General features: G+C 36.7%; 2 protein-coding genes across 5 annotated transcripts; one reads left to right on the top strand and one right to left on the bottom strand.

Moving 5' to 3' along the window:
* Window positions 1–8,105: 8,105 nt before the first annotated feature.
* Window positions 8,106–13,191, top strand: glyctk (glycerate kinase). 4 transcript variants are annotated; one of them, XM_016458599.1, is made up of 5 exons: window positions 8,106–8,190; window positions 9,601–10,011; window positions 10,533–10,684; window positions 11,253–11,428; window positions 11,533–13,191. In XM_016458599.1, exons 2-5 carry the CDS (start codon window positions 9,647–9,649, stop codon window positions 12,421–12,423), a joined length of 1,584 nt encoding a protein of 527 aa, XP_016314085.1. In that variant the 5' UTR covers window positions 8,106–8,190; window positions 9,601–9,646; the 3' UTR covers window positions 12,424–13,191. The 4 variants fall into 4 exon arrangements, with proteins under 4 accessions (XP_016314085.1, XP_016314088.1, XP_016314087.1 ...); XM_016458602.1 differs by lacking the exon at window positions 8,106–8,190 and adding an exon at window positions 8,251–8,448 and having other exon boundaries at window positions 9,774–10,011; XM_016458601.1 differs by lacking the exon at window positions 8,106–8,190 and adding an exon at window positions 8,251–8,448.
* tcta (T cell leukemia translocation altered) lies at window positions 12,484–14,600 on the bottom strand. Its single transcript, XM_016458603.1, has 3 exons — window positions 14,202–14,600; window positions 13,999–14,047; window positions 12,484–13,278 (listed from the first exon to the last, which is right to left on the bottom strand). The coding sequence occupies exons 1-3, from the start codon at window positions 14,410–14,412 to the stop codon at window positions 13,236–13,238; spliced, it is 303 nt and encodes a 100-aa protein (XP_016314089.1). The 5' UTR covers window positions 14,413–14,600; the 3' UTR covers window positions 12,484–13,235.
* Window positions 14,601–17,540: the final 2,940 nt, after the last annotated feature.

The raw sequence follows: 17,540 nt of genomic DNA, 5'->3' as shown, positions 1-17,540 counted from the left end.
AGGTTTGGGGGTAGGTTAAGGGGTCTAAAAATCTAAATCGCTTATTGATAAAATGAAAAAAATGCATTGATACGAATATCTTAATGATATAAAAGATACGTAAATATTTTTACGTTTTTTAGCTAAAAATACGTAGCGATTTGTACGTTTTAAACGTTGAAATACGTCTAAATTGTACGTTTTAGCATTAATAAAAACGTACAAAAGTGTACGCTTTGTGCTTGTAAATGTTACGTATTAATACCTACGTATAAACATGAGACCAGGCTGCCCACCCTCAATACAGTATTTATGGGTTAAAGGACAGCATCAAAGGCAGCCCCACTCCATCACACTTCTGTTGACCTAATTTCTGGTGATGGTGACGGTTTAAAGAAAGAAAGGGCTCTTTTAGAGGTTTGCTTCTTCTTTTTTAACATTTCTGGTTTCTTTTACCTTTTGTGTGACTGAGGATGAAAATATTAGCTAATTAAGTTTGTTAATGTGTGTTTCACAGACAGAAAGGGAATTCTGCTCATACCAGTGTTGTAGCGCATGTTTCAGAGGAGGAAACATTTGCAGTATCAGCATTCCCTGACATCCCAGTAAGTGTTTATGTGTGACCTTATATTGACTTTGACTCTAGCCTCCCCTCACAAGCCCCAACTCCACCCTTCTTCCTAAACCCCTATTGGTTTTTCTGTGTTCATGGCAAGGTTTCATATGCGGATGTGATATTTCAGTGGATTACAACTGAAATTACAGTTTGTTCCTCTCACAAATCCATCATATGACTTCACACTGTTTTCATGATGTTTATTTGGAGCTTGACAGCACCCATGTCTATTTACTTTCATTAGTGCAGTGTGATTCTGTCTAATATCTTATCTTGTGTGCTCAAACAGCTCAAAGTTATATGGGAAGATATGAAGGTGAGTAAATAATGACAGAATTTTAATTTTGGGGTGAAATTATGCAGTTAAATCAGAAACAACCAATAAAACCCATTTTATTTAAATAAAATGAAATAAAATACAATGTAAGTATTAGATGAAAAACTTATAAGTACATAACAACATTATTTAAAAAAAATGAACTGAATTTAAAATAAAAAAGTAAAAATCTATAGACAAAAAAGATTAATAATATAATCAATGTAATTAGGGAATATGGGTATGAAATGACTGAATATACTGTGTGATATGCATAAATACTTTAGTCAGATGATATGTATGTGCAAATTAAACATTGATTCATATTTTTACATTGTGTTTTATTGTTATATTACACACATATTGGTTTGCCAATTAGACAGTTTGGTTGCAACAGGATGATAGATGATGAAATAAGGCAGGCTGTGCAAATTTGCAGCTGCGTTCCGTTGTTCTCATTGATGGCATCACATTAATTGAGGAACCACAGCTGAGTAAATACACAACGTAGAGGAAAATATTACTTTGCTGTCCTGCATTTTTTAAAAAGTCATTTTGGTAAGTCTACTAGAATACATCAATTTCCAAAAGAAAAAAATGCCTGAAAAAAAAAAAAAATAGAAACTGTTGCTCATATGGGAATCCATTCCGTTGTGCATGAGCCCCAGCCTAATGAAGTGGTCTGGTAAATACGATCCAGAAAATATTTTAATGCAAAACAACTAAAAAAACACAAGGCTATTTGGGGCTTTCCTAAATGTGTTATGTTGACAGAAAAATCTTTAGAATTCACTTGCTTTGGATTAAGCCATCAGTCTTGTGAAAGAAGAAGAAGCAGGGAAGAAATGTTTCAAGTTCTTTGTAGTTTTATCACAGTTAATCCCACAGAGTTATTCAAAGATAGAGGGGGATAAAGCTCTGGAATCCTTGAGATGTTCAGAAAAAGGAGTGAAATGAAGAAAAACATGCAGGCAGTGAATGTTTAACCAATGATTTGCTAGATATGCCTAGAGAGAAACATGTGTGTGTGTTGCATGAATCTCTGTTTTCTGGCTGATTGTGCACCCCTGGGTTTGTTTCTCACTCGACACAGACAGGGGGCCCTGATAACAGTAATTATGCTGCAACAGCAGCATCTTCCTCTGGTGAAGATGATGTTGAATTATTACATCTGACTGCAGGTAACATCCTTAAAAACTTAAAATGACCCATACAAATACTTGCTGTGTTTTACATCCTGTTCTCTCAAGAGCTCAATGCAAACCTTTTTTTTTTTTTTTTGGTCTGGGGCAGAAGCTATGACAACCAAGTTACAAAAATCAAGAAAACATTCAAAGGAAAGCCATGTTAAATAATGCATCTGTAAATTAGACTCGGCAAAGTTGATTTGTTTTATAGCATTAGGATATAGGTTGATTTACATTCACTTGATACTGCTGTCACAATATATTCACACTGACATAATTTACATTATTTGTAAATATAGATGTGTGCTCTGGGGATACTTCGAAAGTGAAGGGGATGCTCTTAAATATCATTATGGCCTGAGTTATTTCAGTTTCTGTTTGCCTAGACATGATTTAGATCCTGTTTAATCATTAAGAGACAGTAAAACTGTCAAAGAAAAGACAGTCTCTGAATACAGGGGTGAATGTGAGGGTTTCAGACCCTGAGAGTGTATGTGGGTTGATTTTCTATCATACTATCATATCTATCATATTTTCTATCGTGCTGTGGTCAAAGGTCATGAGAAGCTCACTTTCGTTTTCTCCTAAGGCTGGAATCACTGAAACAGATTGAGAGATTTGTGTCTTCAAGCATTTTTTACAGCAAAGACTGACTCACTGTCTTAAGAGTGATTCTGAGAATAAATAGTATTTCAGCATTAACTTTTCTTTCTTTGTTTACCTCGAAACTGGCTGACAATTTTGAAGTAACAGCCACCCTTGAACAAATGAAGCAATCAATCAAATTTAATCATTTAACACTTGCTGCTTCAGCACTTTTCTTCTGAAGGTCCATAAATGGGCAACACTCTTCCTGCGCACAAAGGCGTGGTAATCTCATATATCTCTGTTTATGTCACTCAGTTGTGCAGAGTAATGGAATTGTCCATTCCTAGAAGATAACAAGGGTTCTTTTTAACCAAGTGAACAGGAAGCAGGATGTGGTTGATACTCAGAAGAAATAATACGCTGTTGCCATGATTGTGAAATGTCATTTCGCATTCAAAATCATGCATGCTAAAACCACATTTCCTCCAATTACAGTAAAAAATACAGCAGATAACTGAAATACCTTTGCATTGTTTAAAAGGAAAGTACATTAATCGATTGTCTATGCAGGTTTCCTGAACTTGACAAGTCATAAAAAGAGCAAAGAGCTTATACTCGGCTTGATTTAAGACATGGCTAAATGTAAAAAAAAAAAATTATAAGTACAGTACAATTTTGTATTAATATACAGCTTATTTTTAACAAGAAATTAATACTTTTATTCAGCAAAGATGCATTAAATCAACCAAAACTAACAGTGAGGACATTTATAATAATACTAAGATTTCAATACATGTTGTTCTTTTGAACATTCTAGCCATTGAAAAAGTGGATCACGGTTTCCACAAAAAATTTAAGCAGCACAGCTGTTTTCAATACTGATAATAATAAGAAATGTTTTTGGGGCACCAAATCAGCATATTAAAATGATTTCTGAAGGATCATGTGACACTGAAGACCAAGAGTACCAGAGTAATGGCTGCTGTAAAAAGAGGAATAAATTACATTTTAAAATATATTAAAATAGAAGCGGTTATTTTAAAATGTAAATACATTTAACAATATTAGTGTTTTTATTTATTATCAAATAAATGCAGTCTTGGTGAGCATAAGAATTTTTAAAAAGCTTTTTAAAAACAACAACAACAAAATCTTACCAAGACCTGTATTGGATTGAATTTATACTTTAATAATAATAATAATAAACAATCCAAAATGACAGTCCAAAATTATGCACAGAACTAAATTGAAAATAAAGTAGAAAATTGTGCAGATTTGGTTTTCAGACAAGCTATTTTTAATTAATTTATTTATTTGATTAATTATTTATTTACTTGCTCACTACCATAACAGAGATCATAAGCCAGTGCCTGTAATGCTTAAAGTATTTTTTTGGATGTACTGAATTGCCAAACCCAGTCCAGGCTGAAGGAAAATTAGCTAATTGGAATTCCTTTTGTCTGCAATAGTTGATTTGTAAGTAAAAGCAACAGGCACTTAGGAAACAGCTGAACGTTCTGAATGGTCCTAATTGCTTCAGAAGAAATGTTGTCATGTGAAGAGTCACATAGTGCCCAAGCAGTTGCCTAGCAGCAGAGCACTGGAAGCTGCCCCATGGAGAACACTCTGATTTACCTGCATGCTGCTGCCCAATGTATTCATTATATTTCCTCCAGAAAGGCTAATCTTTACCATAACTATAAGGTTTTTCTGATTGAGCTAAAATTTCAATTAGATCACCAATGTGGTTGTTTCTGTTCCTTCTTCCTTCAGCTTTTCCCGTTTCCAAATTATTCACATATTTCTCTTTTGTCTCTGTCCATCTGTCTCTTTCATTACAAGACACATGGATTCTTCTATTGAGTCGGTTTATTATGAAAACGCTAAGCTGTCACTCCCCATGTTTCAGAGGCTGAAAACCTGAGGTCTTTTGGGGGACTTGAGGAGAGTCACTGTAGGTGGGCTTTCTGAGAAGCTTGGATAATTGGCAAAGGCATAGTCACAATAATAATCAGCCTTTTAAGGTAATGAAGAGAGACAGGAAGTCTGTGAAATCCCTTTTGTTTGTGAGGCTCTGTAAAAGCAGTTAACTGACAGGGAACAGCATGACATGGTTTGAGGGTTTCATTTCCTGGCAATGAGTTCACGTGTAATACGTTGAAAAAAAAAAGGTGAACCCTCAACTTTTTGAGTCAAGTAGATTTTGAAGAAAAAAAAGGTAGTAGTGTTGTCTAAAACTACTTGTTTATTTATTTGTTTGTTTGTGCAGAGATGTCTAAATTTGGTATCATATGAGTTGCACTATGATGTTGCTCAAAATTATAGCTTTTTCCCCTTCCATGGAACACAAAATAAGCTATAATCAAATTATATTTCGTAATTTAAAAAATGCACGATGATCACTTGCCGTCAAGTTCAGTTGCAATTTTATTTGGTTTATTGAAATGTTAAGGATATAAGAGGATGCTTTCAACTTAAGGTTTATTTGTTTTATCTCGTCATAGTAAAATCTCTAATAAACCTCAGTGCATGCATAATAATTGTGAGTATTCGACTTTATGGTCTGTCATTCAAGTGAACGTATTCCACGATCAGAACCCCAAATACAAAGCATCAAAGAACTTTGCTTCATGCATATTCTGCATAATATATGAATGTAGATCACAGCCAGAAGCTTCAGGATATTTAAAGCACAAAGGCAATAAGATGGCCACTCACGAGCCGAATACGGTTATGAGAAAGAGTGATTTCTCTTTGTTTTTGCTCTAATGGAATAACAAGAGCGATGGTGCAATCGGGGAAAAACCTTGGCGATGAATGTGCAACGGAATATGATAAAGTATTCGAGCCTGCTAATTCTGTTTCCATCTTCTCCATTTACCATTATTCCCCATATTGACGTTAATGAAAAAGTGAGAAGATCTAATTGCACACAGTAAAGTGATTCATCTTAGTCACTTACTGAAAGTGAGAGTTCAGCCACCTCAGAGAGTTAAGCTTGTCCCCTGTACTGATGCCAGATACCCTCTAGTCATGCAAATGATGTTCCTTATTGCTGAGTATTCATAAATCGCAGCCTCTCTTAGTATGCGCTGAAATTCACCTGCCAGCTCTTTGCTATCATATCTGTACAGTTGTCGTTCCAGTCCATCATCTCATTGCATTCCTCTCAGGCCTCCGGTGAATAAGTGATCACTGATGGAAAACGTTCGATGGCTTGATACCCTACACAGTAGCCAAATATGAGCCCTTTATAAAATAACGGAGCATATGATTGCCATGAGGACGGGAGAGACGAAAGGCATGCGAGGGGAGACAACGCATAATGATGGAGGGTCACTGGTGCTGCAGAATAAAAATATCAGCCAGCAGAGTGACCTCTTCCCATCTGCTATCTGCAGCCACCTGAGAATTACGTAGCCTTCTGTACATCAATTATCCATGACAACACAAAAAAAATTGCTGCAATAGATAGTACAACAAACAAACATGACAGAACTGCAACGCAAACAAAAGAGAACAGCACCGTCAACTAGCTTTGTGTGTCCATCAAATTTCGGTTGCATATTTTAAAAAAGTATGCTAGTGAAATTTAAAACATTATAAAAATGACAAATTACCTTAAATAATATTTTACAAAACTTGTAGATTAATTTCTTCTTGCTGACTGAAACAATGACTGTTGACTTCTCTTCAATGGATAGTCTATGCAAAAATGAAAATTCTGTCATCATGTCATTCTCATGACATGGAACACAAAAGAAGATATTCTGAAGAATGTTGGTTAGCAAATAGACAAAAAAAAAATAATAATAATTCAAATGTCAATAAGACCCAAAACTGTTTGGTTCCCAAAATTCTTTCAAATATATTTTTCTTCCACATGAAGACAGAAATGCAATACAGGTTTGGAATGGCATGAGGAGTAAATGATAGAGAAGGGTCTGGCTGCAGCTTGGCGCTTGCACTCTCAGACGTTGTTTATGTTTTTCTACAGGAGGAAAGCGCTCAACAAGAGACTTTGCGCATTGCGTTCATATTCTGCTGTTCTGTGGCCACGGATTTGCGGGTCTTGTCTTTTACTTGTAGGACCCTGTAGGTTACGGTACTAAATTAGTTTTAATCGTTTAATCACCACCACAGCGTCTTGTCTCCATTGGCAACACGCACGATTTGTGTCAATTGCAAGTGACGTCGCAGGTATCGGAGAGTGCAAGTGGCGATTGCAAGTGACTTCGTAATTTAGTTTCTTTTTTCTTGTCTTCACCACCTGGCTATACTGTTGTAAAATGTTGAGAGATTCAAACAAAAAGTAATCAATAAATAGAACAAAATAAAAAATAAAAAAGACTGCAAGTGACGTCGCTAGCGGAAGTGCAAGTGTCTGAGAGTGCAAGCCTGAGAATGCACGTCTGAGAGTGCAAGCGCCAAGCTGCAGCCAGACCCTTTTGAAATGATATAGAATTTTCATTTTTGGGTGGACTGACCCTTTAAGGCTATCATTTCTGACTCATGGAGAACATATGTTCTGTGTATCATCCATGAATATAATAGAAAGACAATTAAATAAAATGTAGGTTTTTAGTCATGAAGTTTACCCATGCCCTGCACAATGAAAGTGATTGTGAAGTTGTTTGGTACTTGTAAATGAGGGCTTGTGATGTTGTACTGTAGGCTACTCTTCTCCTCATGGGTGTGAATAACAGATGGAGCTGGGAGACACTGATAACAGGAAGAATGATGTCATACACAGTATGAAGCTGTCACCTCAGCTGATTTGGTGACACAGAAATAGCCTAACTGTGAAATACGACTAAATTTGTACATTGGTGTTCAATTTCATGTTATGAATGTTACAAATACAGTATATGTTGTCAAGGTTTTAGTTTAAATTAGCTGACTTATTGAATACTGCCACCTTCTGAAGAAAATACGTTATTGCTTCATTAGAACAGTTTTTACACAAAGCATATACACATTGTAGTGTTGAAGTAGCATATATGCTGCGTTTCATTCAACTCGAATTTCCAGATTTCTATTAGTGTAATAGATTGTCGCAGGCGCACTGCATGGTAAACATACAAGATGTGCACTTGTAAACAAATGGTAAACAAAATAAGTAATTTCAAGTTCCTACGTGATAATAAATGTGTTTGTGTAAAATATGGTAAATGAACTATTCTGTTGATTATTTCACATCTGCGGAACACGTCACTTTGTTATCGTGTTTTTTCGTGAATGAATCTTTTAAGCGAACGAATCGTTCTTGATCTCTACTGACTCGTTTTCCTGCATTGACTGTAGTTCCAGCCAATAGCATTCGAGTGTGGGCTGTAAAGGAGCCTTTCATTGGTTAGACTTACCGAACGAACGAGTCGGTGTTTTAAATGATTCGTTGTACATAAAAGATTCATTCAAAACACCGATTTGGAGTGGCACTGACATTTTGTTCGTGAACTATGGTCTGTTGGCCTGCTGATCGAGAGAGGGGGCCTTGTTCACATGTGAGTCAATCGTGTTCACACAACAAGTAGTGAAAGGGGGCGTTATAATTGTGAATGTATAAACCAGACGTGACTGATAAACAAATTAAAATGACGCAAAGACGTTATTTAGACTTTTTATGCTGTTTTCTATGGCTGAAGTGACCAGAAGTTGGAGTATTGAGGAAAAACGGAGATCAAAAATAATCCTTTGATGTAATTTGTGAGGAAAAAGTGTGTTTCCAATGCAGTCTGAGGGTGGTGCATCCATAGACATGTGTAAGTTAAACACTGACCACCATTACTGGACTTTAACTTTAGTGTCACAAGACTATTGTAGTACCGCCTCCTACTCTTTTGGGATGAACTCTTGATTAATGCACAAACATCTTGTAACTGGCTAGCTCGAAAACTTCTCTGTGGCCTATTGTCAACAATTAGTCAATCATTACTCACTCAGTACACAGGGCAAGCTCAAGTGTAATGCAGCTCTCAAAAGGTTTTGTCAGCTCTTAAAAGAGCTTCAGAATTGCTAGGAACAGTGTGCAGGTAAGTTCTCATAAACTCAATGAAGGCTGTGTAAGGATGGTGTTTGTAAATGATTGTTATGATAGAAAATGTGTATTATGTATTCACTTTGTCACTTGTTGACTACAATTGGTCATTTAGTTGTGGCTGTTTTCAGAACTTTAAACTAAGCATTTTAATCTTCATGGTATGCAGCCCTAAAGATTGCATTATTTCTGATTATAATACTCATTTAATATGATAAAACTATATTATAAATGAAATGCCATATAATAACACAATATAAAATGTAACAATATAAAAAAATAACACAATATACACATTTTATGATATAATAGGTGACAGTTATTTATATCAGCCAATGTTTTGAGATCATCTGCATCTAATTACTGTCCCACAGTCCCAGCATAGGACATTATCAGAAGTTGTTTGCCTCAGTCCCAAAATGTACGAATATTCTGAGTAAATATTGAAAACATGAAATATTTTTGGGTCACTGAAAATATGAATTATTTTAGAAAATATTTTAGAGTCGCCACATCCATGGCAATGCACCATTGTGAGTGAAATAGTGGGAGTAACGTATTTCGGTAGCCTCTAATGTTATCTTGTCAGATTGGTTGACCCTGCTGTATATCTCTACATCTGTTCACATCAGACCAAATTGATTTTAAAGGTATGAAACAAAGGAGATTAGACATCACAAGAGTGAATTTGGGTAATATTAAAGCTGTAATTTTCATGCTGTTTTGTCAGCGTGTTATACTGTTGTAAGGAACACTTAAATACTTTTTCTTATACGTTTCTTATAATTCAAACATAAAACGTTTGTTGGCCAATGATATTTTTCAGTGATATTCAGTGATACGAATCTATCTGTTTTATATCTTTTTCTCCCCTCAGGTATTAAGTGGCTCTCTTCATCTGATGTGGATAGTTTGATTGGTTTATGGCTCAGATTGTTGCTTTCTCACGTTCTCTTCACCTGCAGCACCCACTGTGGGTGAGCTTAGCATCATTGTGCTCTTGCAGTATGTCGTCATTAGACACTCGAGCCCGGGCTGTGTTTTCTGCAGCGGTTGAAGGTGTGCAGCCGGACATAGTGGTCCGCAGGAGTCTGGAGCGACATGGAGACAAACTACTTGTGGGTGGACAGAGTTTCACACTTACCAATAACCTTTATCTGGTGGGCTTTGGAAAGGCTGTGCTGGGGATGGCAGCAGAAGCAGAGAGGATTGTAGGAGACCGTCTAATTAAAGGGGTGGTCAGTGTGCCTCATGGTATCCAGAAGACACTACGCAATCATGGAAAAGAGTAAGAATTTTAGTGCTTTTTTTAATTACATATTTTAATGTGCCTCTGGTTAGTGAGCAGTTTATACAGCAATAAACTGGGATTTTCATTAGTTGATCACTAGTTGATTAGTTGGCCAGTGGTTTCCCAGAAAATGTAGAAATAAATGTAGCCTAAATGCGAAACATTCTCATTACTGTAATGTGACAAGAAATTTATTTATTATGAATTAATGATTTATTATTTAAATTGTACATTTTTAAGTATTTGGTGTACCTAATTCATGCTGATTTAAATATAAATCTAGAATATCTACCTGTCTATTTATTTTTGCATAAGAATTAGGGGTGGAATTCCTTAATTGTCAGGAAAATATAAGAATGCAAGAAAAATTAACTGATCTTACAAACAGGTTTCATGCTAAATATAGTCATGTAGCCCTGACGTCCAAGTTTTTAGCAAGGTTTGTATTTGTATTTTGTATTTAGCTGCACACAGTACAGTCTGGGTGTTACTTAAAAACTGTTTGTATGTCCGGACAGGAAGATGCTCCTTGAGAATAACAGCAGAATTACAGTGATGGAAGGAGCAAAGAACAATTTACCAGATGCAGATGCCCAGAAGTCAGCAGAGTGTATTCGAGAACTGGCCAGTGGTTTGACTGAGAAAGATCTGCTGCTCGTGCTCATCTCTGGTATTATAACTTATTTTCTTCATATAGAATCAGTTTTCCTTTGACAACATGCACTACGATTCAAAAGTTTGGAATGTTTTAATGTTTTTGAAAAATGGTAGCTCACCAATGCTACATTTATTTGATCAATAATACAGTAAAAACTGTAAATTTATGAAATATTATTGCAATTTAAAATAACTGTTTTTTATTTTAATATATTTTAAAATGTCTTTCCTGATGGCAAAGCTTCATTTTCAGCAGCCATTACTGCAGTCTTCAGTGTCATTATAATATTTTAATTTGGTGCTCAAGAAAAATTATGTGTTAAAAACTGCTTAATATTTTTGTGGAAACCGTGATACATTTAGGATTTTTTTATGAAAAGAGCAACATTTATTTGAAATAAAAATCTTTTGTAACATCATATTTGTCTGGTGTCACTTCTGATTAGTTTAATCCATCTTTGCTGAATAAAATATTACTTTATTAAAATTAAAATAAAAAATCTTACTGACCTGTAACATTTGAATTGTAGTGTATTCTCATGATTCTTCATGATTACTTTTTATACATCTACTACGTACAGGTGGTGGTTCTGCTCTTTTACCTGCTCCAGCCCCACCCATGTCCTTGCAGGAGAAACAGGATGTGACACGAAAACTCGCAGCAGCAGGGGCCACAATTCAGGAGTTAAATACAGTAAGACGAGCCCTGTCATTGTTGAAGGGTGGAGGCCTTGCCCAATGTGCCAACCCAGCCCAGGTAACACTATTACATAAAAAATGACATGTAAAATAATTTCTTGAGCAATACCCAATGGTGTTACTTGAGCATAATATTTACTCTGACATCACATTCTCTTTAAGGTAGTGGCATTGATTCTGTCAGATGTTATTGGAGATCCTCTGGATTTAATAGCCAGCGGTCCAACTGTGAGGAGCGACTCCAAGCCAGAGGAGGTCTGGGATATCTTGGATAGTTATAAGCTCTCTGGCTGTCTTCCTTCCTCTGTGAAAGAGGTGCTTAGACCCCATTATGGGTCACAGGTGAAAAAACAGCCAGAAGAATTCAAAGACCATGTTTTAAATGTTGTAATTGGCTCAAACACTATTGCTCTTGAATGTGCAAGCCGTAAGGCTGTTGAATTAGGACTTAGACCCGTCATTCTGTCTCCAGGAGTATGTGGTGACGTTCGCTCTGTTTCACGGCTATACGGGCTGCTCTCGCGTTTTGCATGCTCCCCAGAAAAGGAACCTCCTCCAGAACTCGCTGCAGAGATCCTTCAGCTTGGACCAGAGGTTGGGGTAGAAAGCTGGGACTTGTGTCGCACCATGAACGTGCTCGTAGAGGAGAGGAAGGAAGGCTGGGGTGCGACCTGTCTTCTGGCTGGAGGGGAACCCACTGTGCAACTGACAGGAAAGGGCAGGGGAGGGAGGAACCAGGAGTTGGCTCTGCGGGTGGGGCTTGAGCTGAGTAGTGATGAAGTAAAGTGTGATGCAGTGTTCCTCAGTGGAGGAACCGATGGACAGGATGGCCCCACTGAGGCAGCTGGTGCCGTCACGGACGGGGAACTGATGGAAGAGGCCACGTCTCAAGGTCTGGACATCGATGGCTTTCTCACCAATAATGATTCGTTCACATTTTTCTCACAGCTCTCTGAAGGACGACGGTTACTCATGCCTGGACTGACAGGAACCAATGTGATGGATGTGCATGTTATGCTGCTGCCACCATCAGTCCAAAGAGACTTCCAATAATTTGACTCCAGGTTGTTTTGTGTTTGGAAGCAACAAAATTATGGAGGAATAATTATTTTTTTTCTCTAAGCTAGTTCACGTTTTAAGATTATTTCATGATATCACTTATTTTAACCACTAATGTTTTTTTCTTCTCGTTATGGATGACTCCTGCTTGGTCCTGAACCAATGTAAGGTGCATTTCAATGCGTATTGTTGTACACTGACTGAAATACAATTTACCTATGAAATAAATAACAGAAAACTAATACACCATCAGATACAAATTGTATTTATTATTTGCAATGCAAAAAGACAGCAGTAACCTTTTAGACAACTGTAAGAGGCACAATTAATGTCTTGTTATCTCTGTACAGTCAAGTCTATTTTCTTACATCACTGAAATTAAATGTTTGACTTCTACACACAGACTAGACGACTATGTGAACATTTGGGACCTTCATTTTGACTAGTATTCTTGTCAGTTTTTGGTCAAATGATACTGTGTGAGAATGGTTCAAGTTTTGCTATCTACTAAATTCCAGAATTCAATCCAAATAAACTAAAATATTCAAAGAATTCAGAGCTGTTATTTATCACAGCAAGCTCCTTTAACGCTCTCTCTCTCTAGTGCATAGCACCATTCTGTCAGGTAGTGTAGTGCATATATTCATGTGTTTGGACCTTGAGTTTTGCACCACAGTCCATCACAGACATCTTCACGAGTAAAACCGATACAGTTGCACAAGTTATGATTATTTAGTCTTCTTGAAGGAATGTAATTGCCTTTGTCCATCTTATGTGTCTGTGCTCTTAGTCCAGTTGCAGGTACATCACTCACGGTGGGTTTTCATGGCATCACCAGCTGCACTTTCCCTAGGAAAAATTTAAAATATTTAAATTGACAATGGAACAGCAGTGTTTACAGGGCTATGAATAAATTATGTGTTAAGAATTTTATACTTTTTTTTAAATAATGTTTTATTAATAGTGCTTTTTATTACAATTGATTTAAAGATCTTTTGTGCCTATCCTCAGTCTGTACACTTCAAATTTTAAGTTAGAAATGGGTAGCATGTGTTGTGAGGCACAAGAGAAGCTGTCAGATATAGTACCAGTCTGAGATATATTAAAAATGTAAGTAGGCCCGCTTGTCAGTGAAATAACTCGTCTAAATGTGCTACCAGCATAACATTCATATGATGTGGTATAACGGCAGGCTTCACTAAGCTCCTAACCCTAAAACTGCAAATATAGCGTTGGAGTCATATACTGAGAAGTAGCATATTCAGGACACTGGCTCATTTCAAAATGCACAAGACACGCTTCAGCGAATCAGTGAGTTGTTCACTTGAGGAGCGCTCCGAACAATTCGATTCGTCAGTGAATGATTCAGAAGCCACTCATCAAATCATTTTTTTTTTCAATAGCAAATTCCCCGAACTCATCTACACACGCATTATTTGGCTATATTCAGAGTTAGAATTTGGAAATCAGTAAGCAACGATAAATTAAATTTCAAGTTTTTTGTTCATTTGTCACGTGACTGACTCACAATGAACACTAGAACGGCTGCATGGCAGGCTGGTAACTTACCATCCGTGAGGCGCAGTGTCAGGAGTCCCGCCATTCTGTCCTCCAGTCCCTGAAGAATTATCACAAGCATATATAATTACTACCTTTTAAAAGGCGCAAAATACAGGTATATACAGTCACAAAACTGTACTCAACTGTTGTTTTATAGGAATTCTTATTGATTAGGTGGAGCAGCATAAAAGAGCACCTTGGCAAACACTCACCCTGTCTGTAGTACATGTCGTTGACAGTGTTCCCGTACACTTTCCAGGCAAAGTGGATGGCTACGAGACTGATGATGAGCCAGCTAAACAGTATTTTAAACACTGCAACTCTCATGTCGTTGGCCAGCCAGTCGTCCACAAATTCGGACAGAAAGGACACCAGACTGTCAACCATACGAGACAAGAATTCAAAATCCCACGATTCCTCCATTTTGTGTGTTTTTTTTTTCTATCTTACATTCTAGTGTCTGGTTTTAAACTAGATAGCCAGTGCTTTCAGAAAATACATGTAATTGAGCGTCCATCTTTAAAGTAAACAAAGCTGAGCAGCTGTCTTCTTCGCAGATCGATGTGATCATCAACTGGAGGTTTGAAAATAATCGCGGCGTGATCATCGCCATCTGTCGGCCTGGGGTGAGTGTGACCGTCTATGAACTCCGTGATTCTCCATCAAAATGAGCATGGGTGTTTCTTCAGCTTCAGGTATTTTTATTCACATCTTATTTTTGTGAAAACAAACAAATTTCAGATGTTTTCTTTTTATTATCAGGTTGAAAGCGTCACAGTCATCATTTCTTTTGCTACTTTTCAAATATGCTTTTTAAATATAGTTGGATAGTTGTTTTATATTTGTCTCAGACTTTCTAGACTACTAATATCCATTAGGACAATGGGGCGGTTTCCCGGACAGGGTTTAAATTAAGACAAGAGTAGGCTTAATCTAATCTAGATTAGTTAATCATAGTTTAAAAAATGTCTTTCAGAAACACAGATTAAGTGTAGATGACTAACTCCTAGACTATGGAGTCCTGAACTAAAATAAACTAGATTAATTTAAAACCAACTGTGCTAATCTGAATTAGCACGACAAAGGTTGCCTATAAAACATGGAATGAAACAGGAAAAGCTTAACATTTTATGGAACTGAGAAGCAAATCCAAGGAAAACAATAGCAGTGGGAAAAAGACTGCAATTAAACAAACAAACAAAAAAAATTAACGAGAGAACATTTTTTTTTTAAGCAAGCAAACTACACACATCAGGGGTCGAATAAAAGAATAGGAATTCGTAGAAATCTCTTCTTGCATAAATTCTTGCAATCAGCTGTTGTTGTCAGTTTTGCAACATTTTTATTATTATTATTCATTATGTTATATACATAAAGCAGCTGTTTTAGAGAGAGCGAGAGAGTGAGTCATGGTCAGAACTATATTGGCACCCAATATGATCAAAGAAGGCTGTGAAAATACACCTGTATATTTTTTACCTTTTGATCTTTAAAAAAAATAAAAAATAAAAAGTAAATAAAACCAAAATAAATTTACAAAAAAAACCCCATAAAAATCTAACTTTTCAGCAAAATCACATTATGAAAATAAACTTTTCTCTAATACACATTGGCCACAAATATTTGTAGTTCTAGAAATTCTTATGAATAAAATGACTGATGATCTATATTCCCATTCATATTTACTTTTTTTTACTTTTATTTTTTACTATATTTACTTTTTTATTTTTTATTTTTAGCACACCAGGGTGACTAGGAACATGAAATTATCCAGCCATAAATTCCTGTTTCACAGGAATATAACTATGAGGAACACAAAGGCCTTTATCATACCCTTTATCATCCATCACAACGAGAATAAACAAAGAATATAGTTCTGATGATGTGCAGCAACAGTTTATGCTTCACAAAATATTAAGTCAAGAAAATAGCACAAAATAGAAAGTCAAAAAGAAAAAAAATGTAAGAAAAGAGCTAAAGCATTAAACATTTCCATTTCTGCATTAGGACAATAATTACAGAGTTTCAATCAACAGGAAATGTTACAAATTTGTCTACAGTAAATTGTCTGTGTCTATATTGTCTTAATGCAATGTGAGGAAGATAGTTTGAGTGGCCAATGACTCGCCAAGGATCACAGCTGGATAATTGCAGAAAATAGTTGAGTCTTTGGGTCAGAAAGCCTTATAATGGGCCGTGGCTGAATCTTCCAACAGAACAATGATCCAAAAGAACCATCAAAATTAAGACAAAAATGGGTCACTGAGCACAAAACAAAGGTTCTGCCATGGCCGTCCCAGTTCCCTGACCTGAACCCTATAGAAAACTGAAGAGGAAAGAGTATCAACATGGAGCTGGGAATCTGAAGGGTCTGGAGAGTTGCTGTAGGAATGGTCTCTGATCTCTTGTCAGATGTTTTCCAAACTCATCAGGCATTACAGGTTGTAGTGTCGTCTGCCGCTCATCTGAGGAACCACACTCAGTCTTGAGTTTTGATGCCAGAAGATACACTTTATTACATCATCAATGAGAATAAAGCGGAGATGCTCTCTGCAGCAAAACATCTCCAGAATGTCTTTCTGTCTCCCCTTTAATACAGGTTGGATTTTAAGGCGTGGGGTATATATTCCATACAGTTTTCCGTACATAGAATGGTTCCTTTGTGCATACAGTTCTCCCTAGCGAGAAGGGGTTCTTGTTATGGTAAAGAAAGAAGGCCCCCACTTATGTTTCCCAGATGTTTCTAATCTTAGGGCCTGTCTACTTTAGCCACGTAGGCATTTTCCACACAGGCATATGTGATTATAATGGAAGAATAACTGGATATATAAATGGTTATATTCATAATGATTACACTCGAACAATTAATATTTTAACCAATAAAAATCTACTACAACATCTCTTGGATTTGTACTTAAGGTTTCTATGTAAACTGATTTGCATACTGATCAGCTCTCCCCCCTTCCACCCTGAGGGTACTGTTGCCATGGATACTTGGGACAGTCATTTTTATTATGTCCGGGCTGTCCACATACCCAGCACACACCTGGAGGACCAGTAAACGGTTTGCCTCTTCCTCTCTGGCCTCTCTGTATTGGTTTTTTTCTCCATCCCATTGGTCCTGGCTGTTGAGTATGGTGTGCGTTTGGAGGGACTGTTGTAGGGGGGCTTGACAGAATAGTAGGTTGTGGAGTATTTACTGGAGACATCATTGTCATTTGTTCTGCTTCTTCTTTCTTTATTGAAGCTTGAATCTTTTTCTTATTTTTGTTTGTCAGTTCTTCAAGCTGTAAATTAGTTAGTTTTCGCTGTAGCTCTTTCTCTTGACTCTTGAGCTTTTGCTCATTTTTTCTGTATTGTTCCACGGCATGAGACACATGGTCACAAAACTCTTTGTGCGTTTTAGAGTTTAAACCGACCACATCTTCCATCCTGCTTTTTACGGCTGGCGGCATAGCATCAATCACAGCCTGTCTAAACAATGTTGCCATTAATGGGTCTCCTTCTGGATTCCCTTCAGTCTCTTGTTTCCACCTTTTCAGCTGTCTCTG

The sequence above is a fragment of the Sinocyclocheilus anshuiensis genome, unplaced genomic scaffold (assembly GCF_001515605.1).
Source record: "Sinocyclocheilus anshuiensis isolate Anshui unplaced genomic scaffold, SAMN03320099.WGS_v1.1 scaffold615, whole genome shotgun sequence".
Lineage (NCBI taxonomy): Eukaryota > Metazoa > Chordata > Actinopteri > Cypriniformes > Cyprinidae > Sinocyclocheilus > Sinocyclocheilus anshuiensis.
Note: the sequence above shows the minus strand (reverse complement) of the source record. Positions and strands in the feature narration are given on the sequence as shown.

Bases quoted from the DNA above. Each gene is read 5' to 3' on its own strand.
- tcta (XM_016458603.1), bottom strand. From the start codon at position 14,412: ATGGAGGAATCGTGGGATTTTGAATTCTTGTCTCGTATGGTTGACAGT. The intron at 14,048-14,201 runs GTGAGTGTTTGC...ATAATTCTTCAG, and splicing joins CGACATGTACTACAGACAGG to GGACTGGAGGACAGAATGGC. The intron at 13,279-13,998 runs GTAAGTTACCAG...AATTTTTCCTAG, and splicing joins GACACTGCGCCTCACGGATG to GGAAAGTGCAGCTGGTGATG.
- glyctk (XM_016458599.1), top strand. From the start codon at position 9,647: ATGGCTCAGATTGTTGCTTTCTCACGTTCTCTTCACCTGCAGCACCCA. The intron at 10,685-11,252 runs GTATTATAACTT...TACTACGTACAG, and splicing joins GCTGCTCGTGCTCATCTCTG to GTGGTGGTTCTGCTCTTTTA. The intron at 11,429-11,532 runs GTAACACTATTA...ATTCTCTTTAAG, and splicing joins AATGTGCCAACCCAGCCCAG to GTAGTGGCATTGATTCTGTC.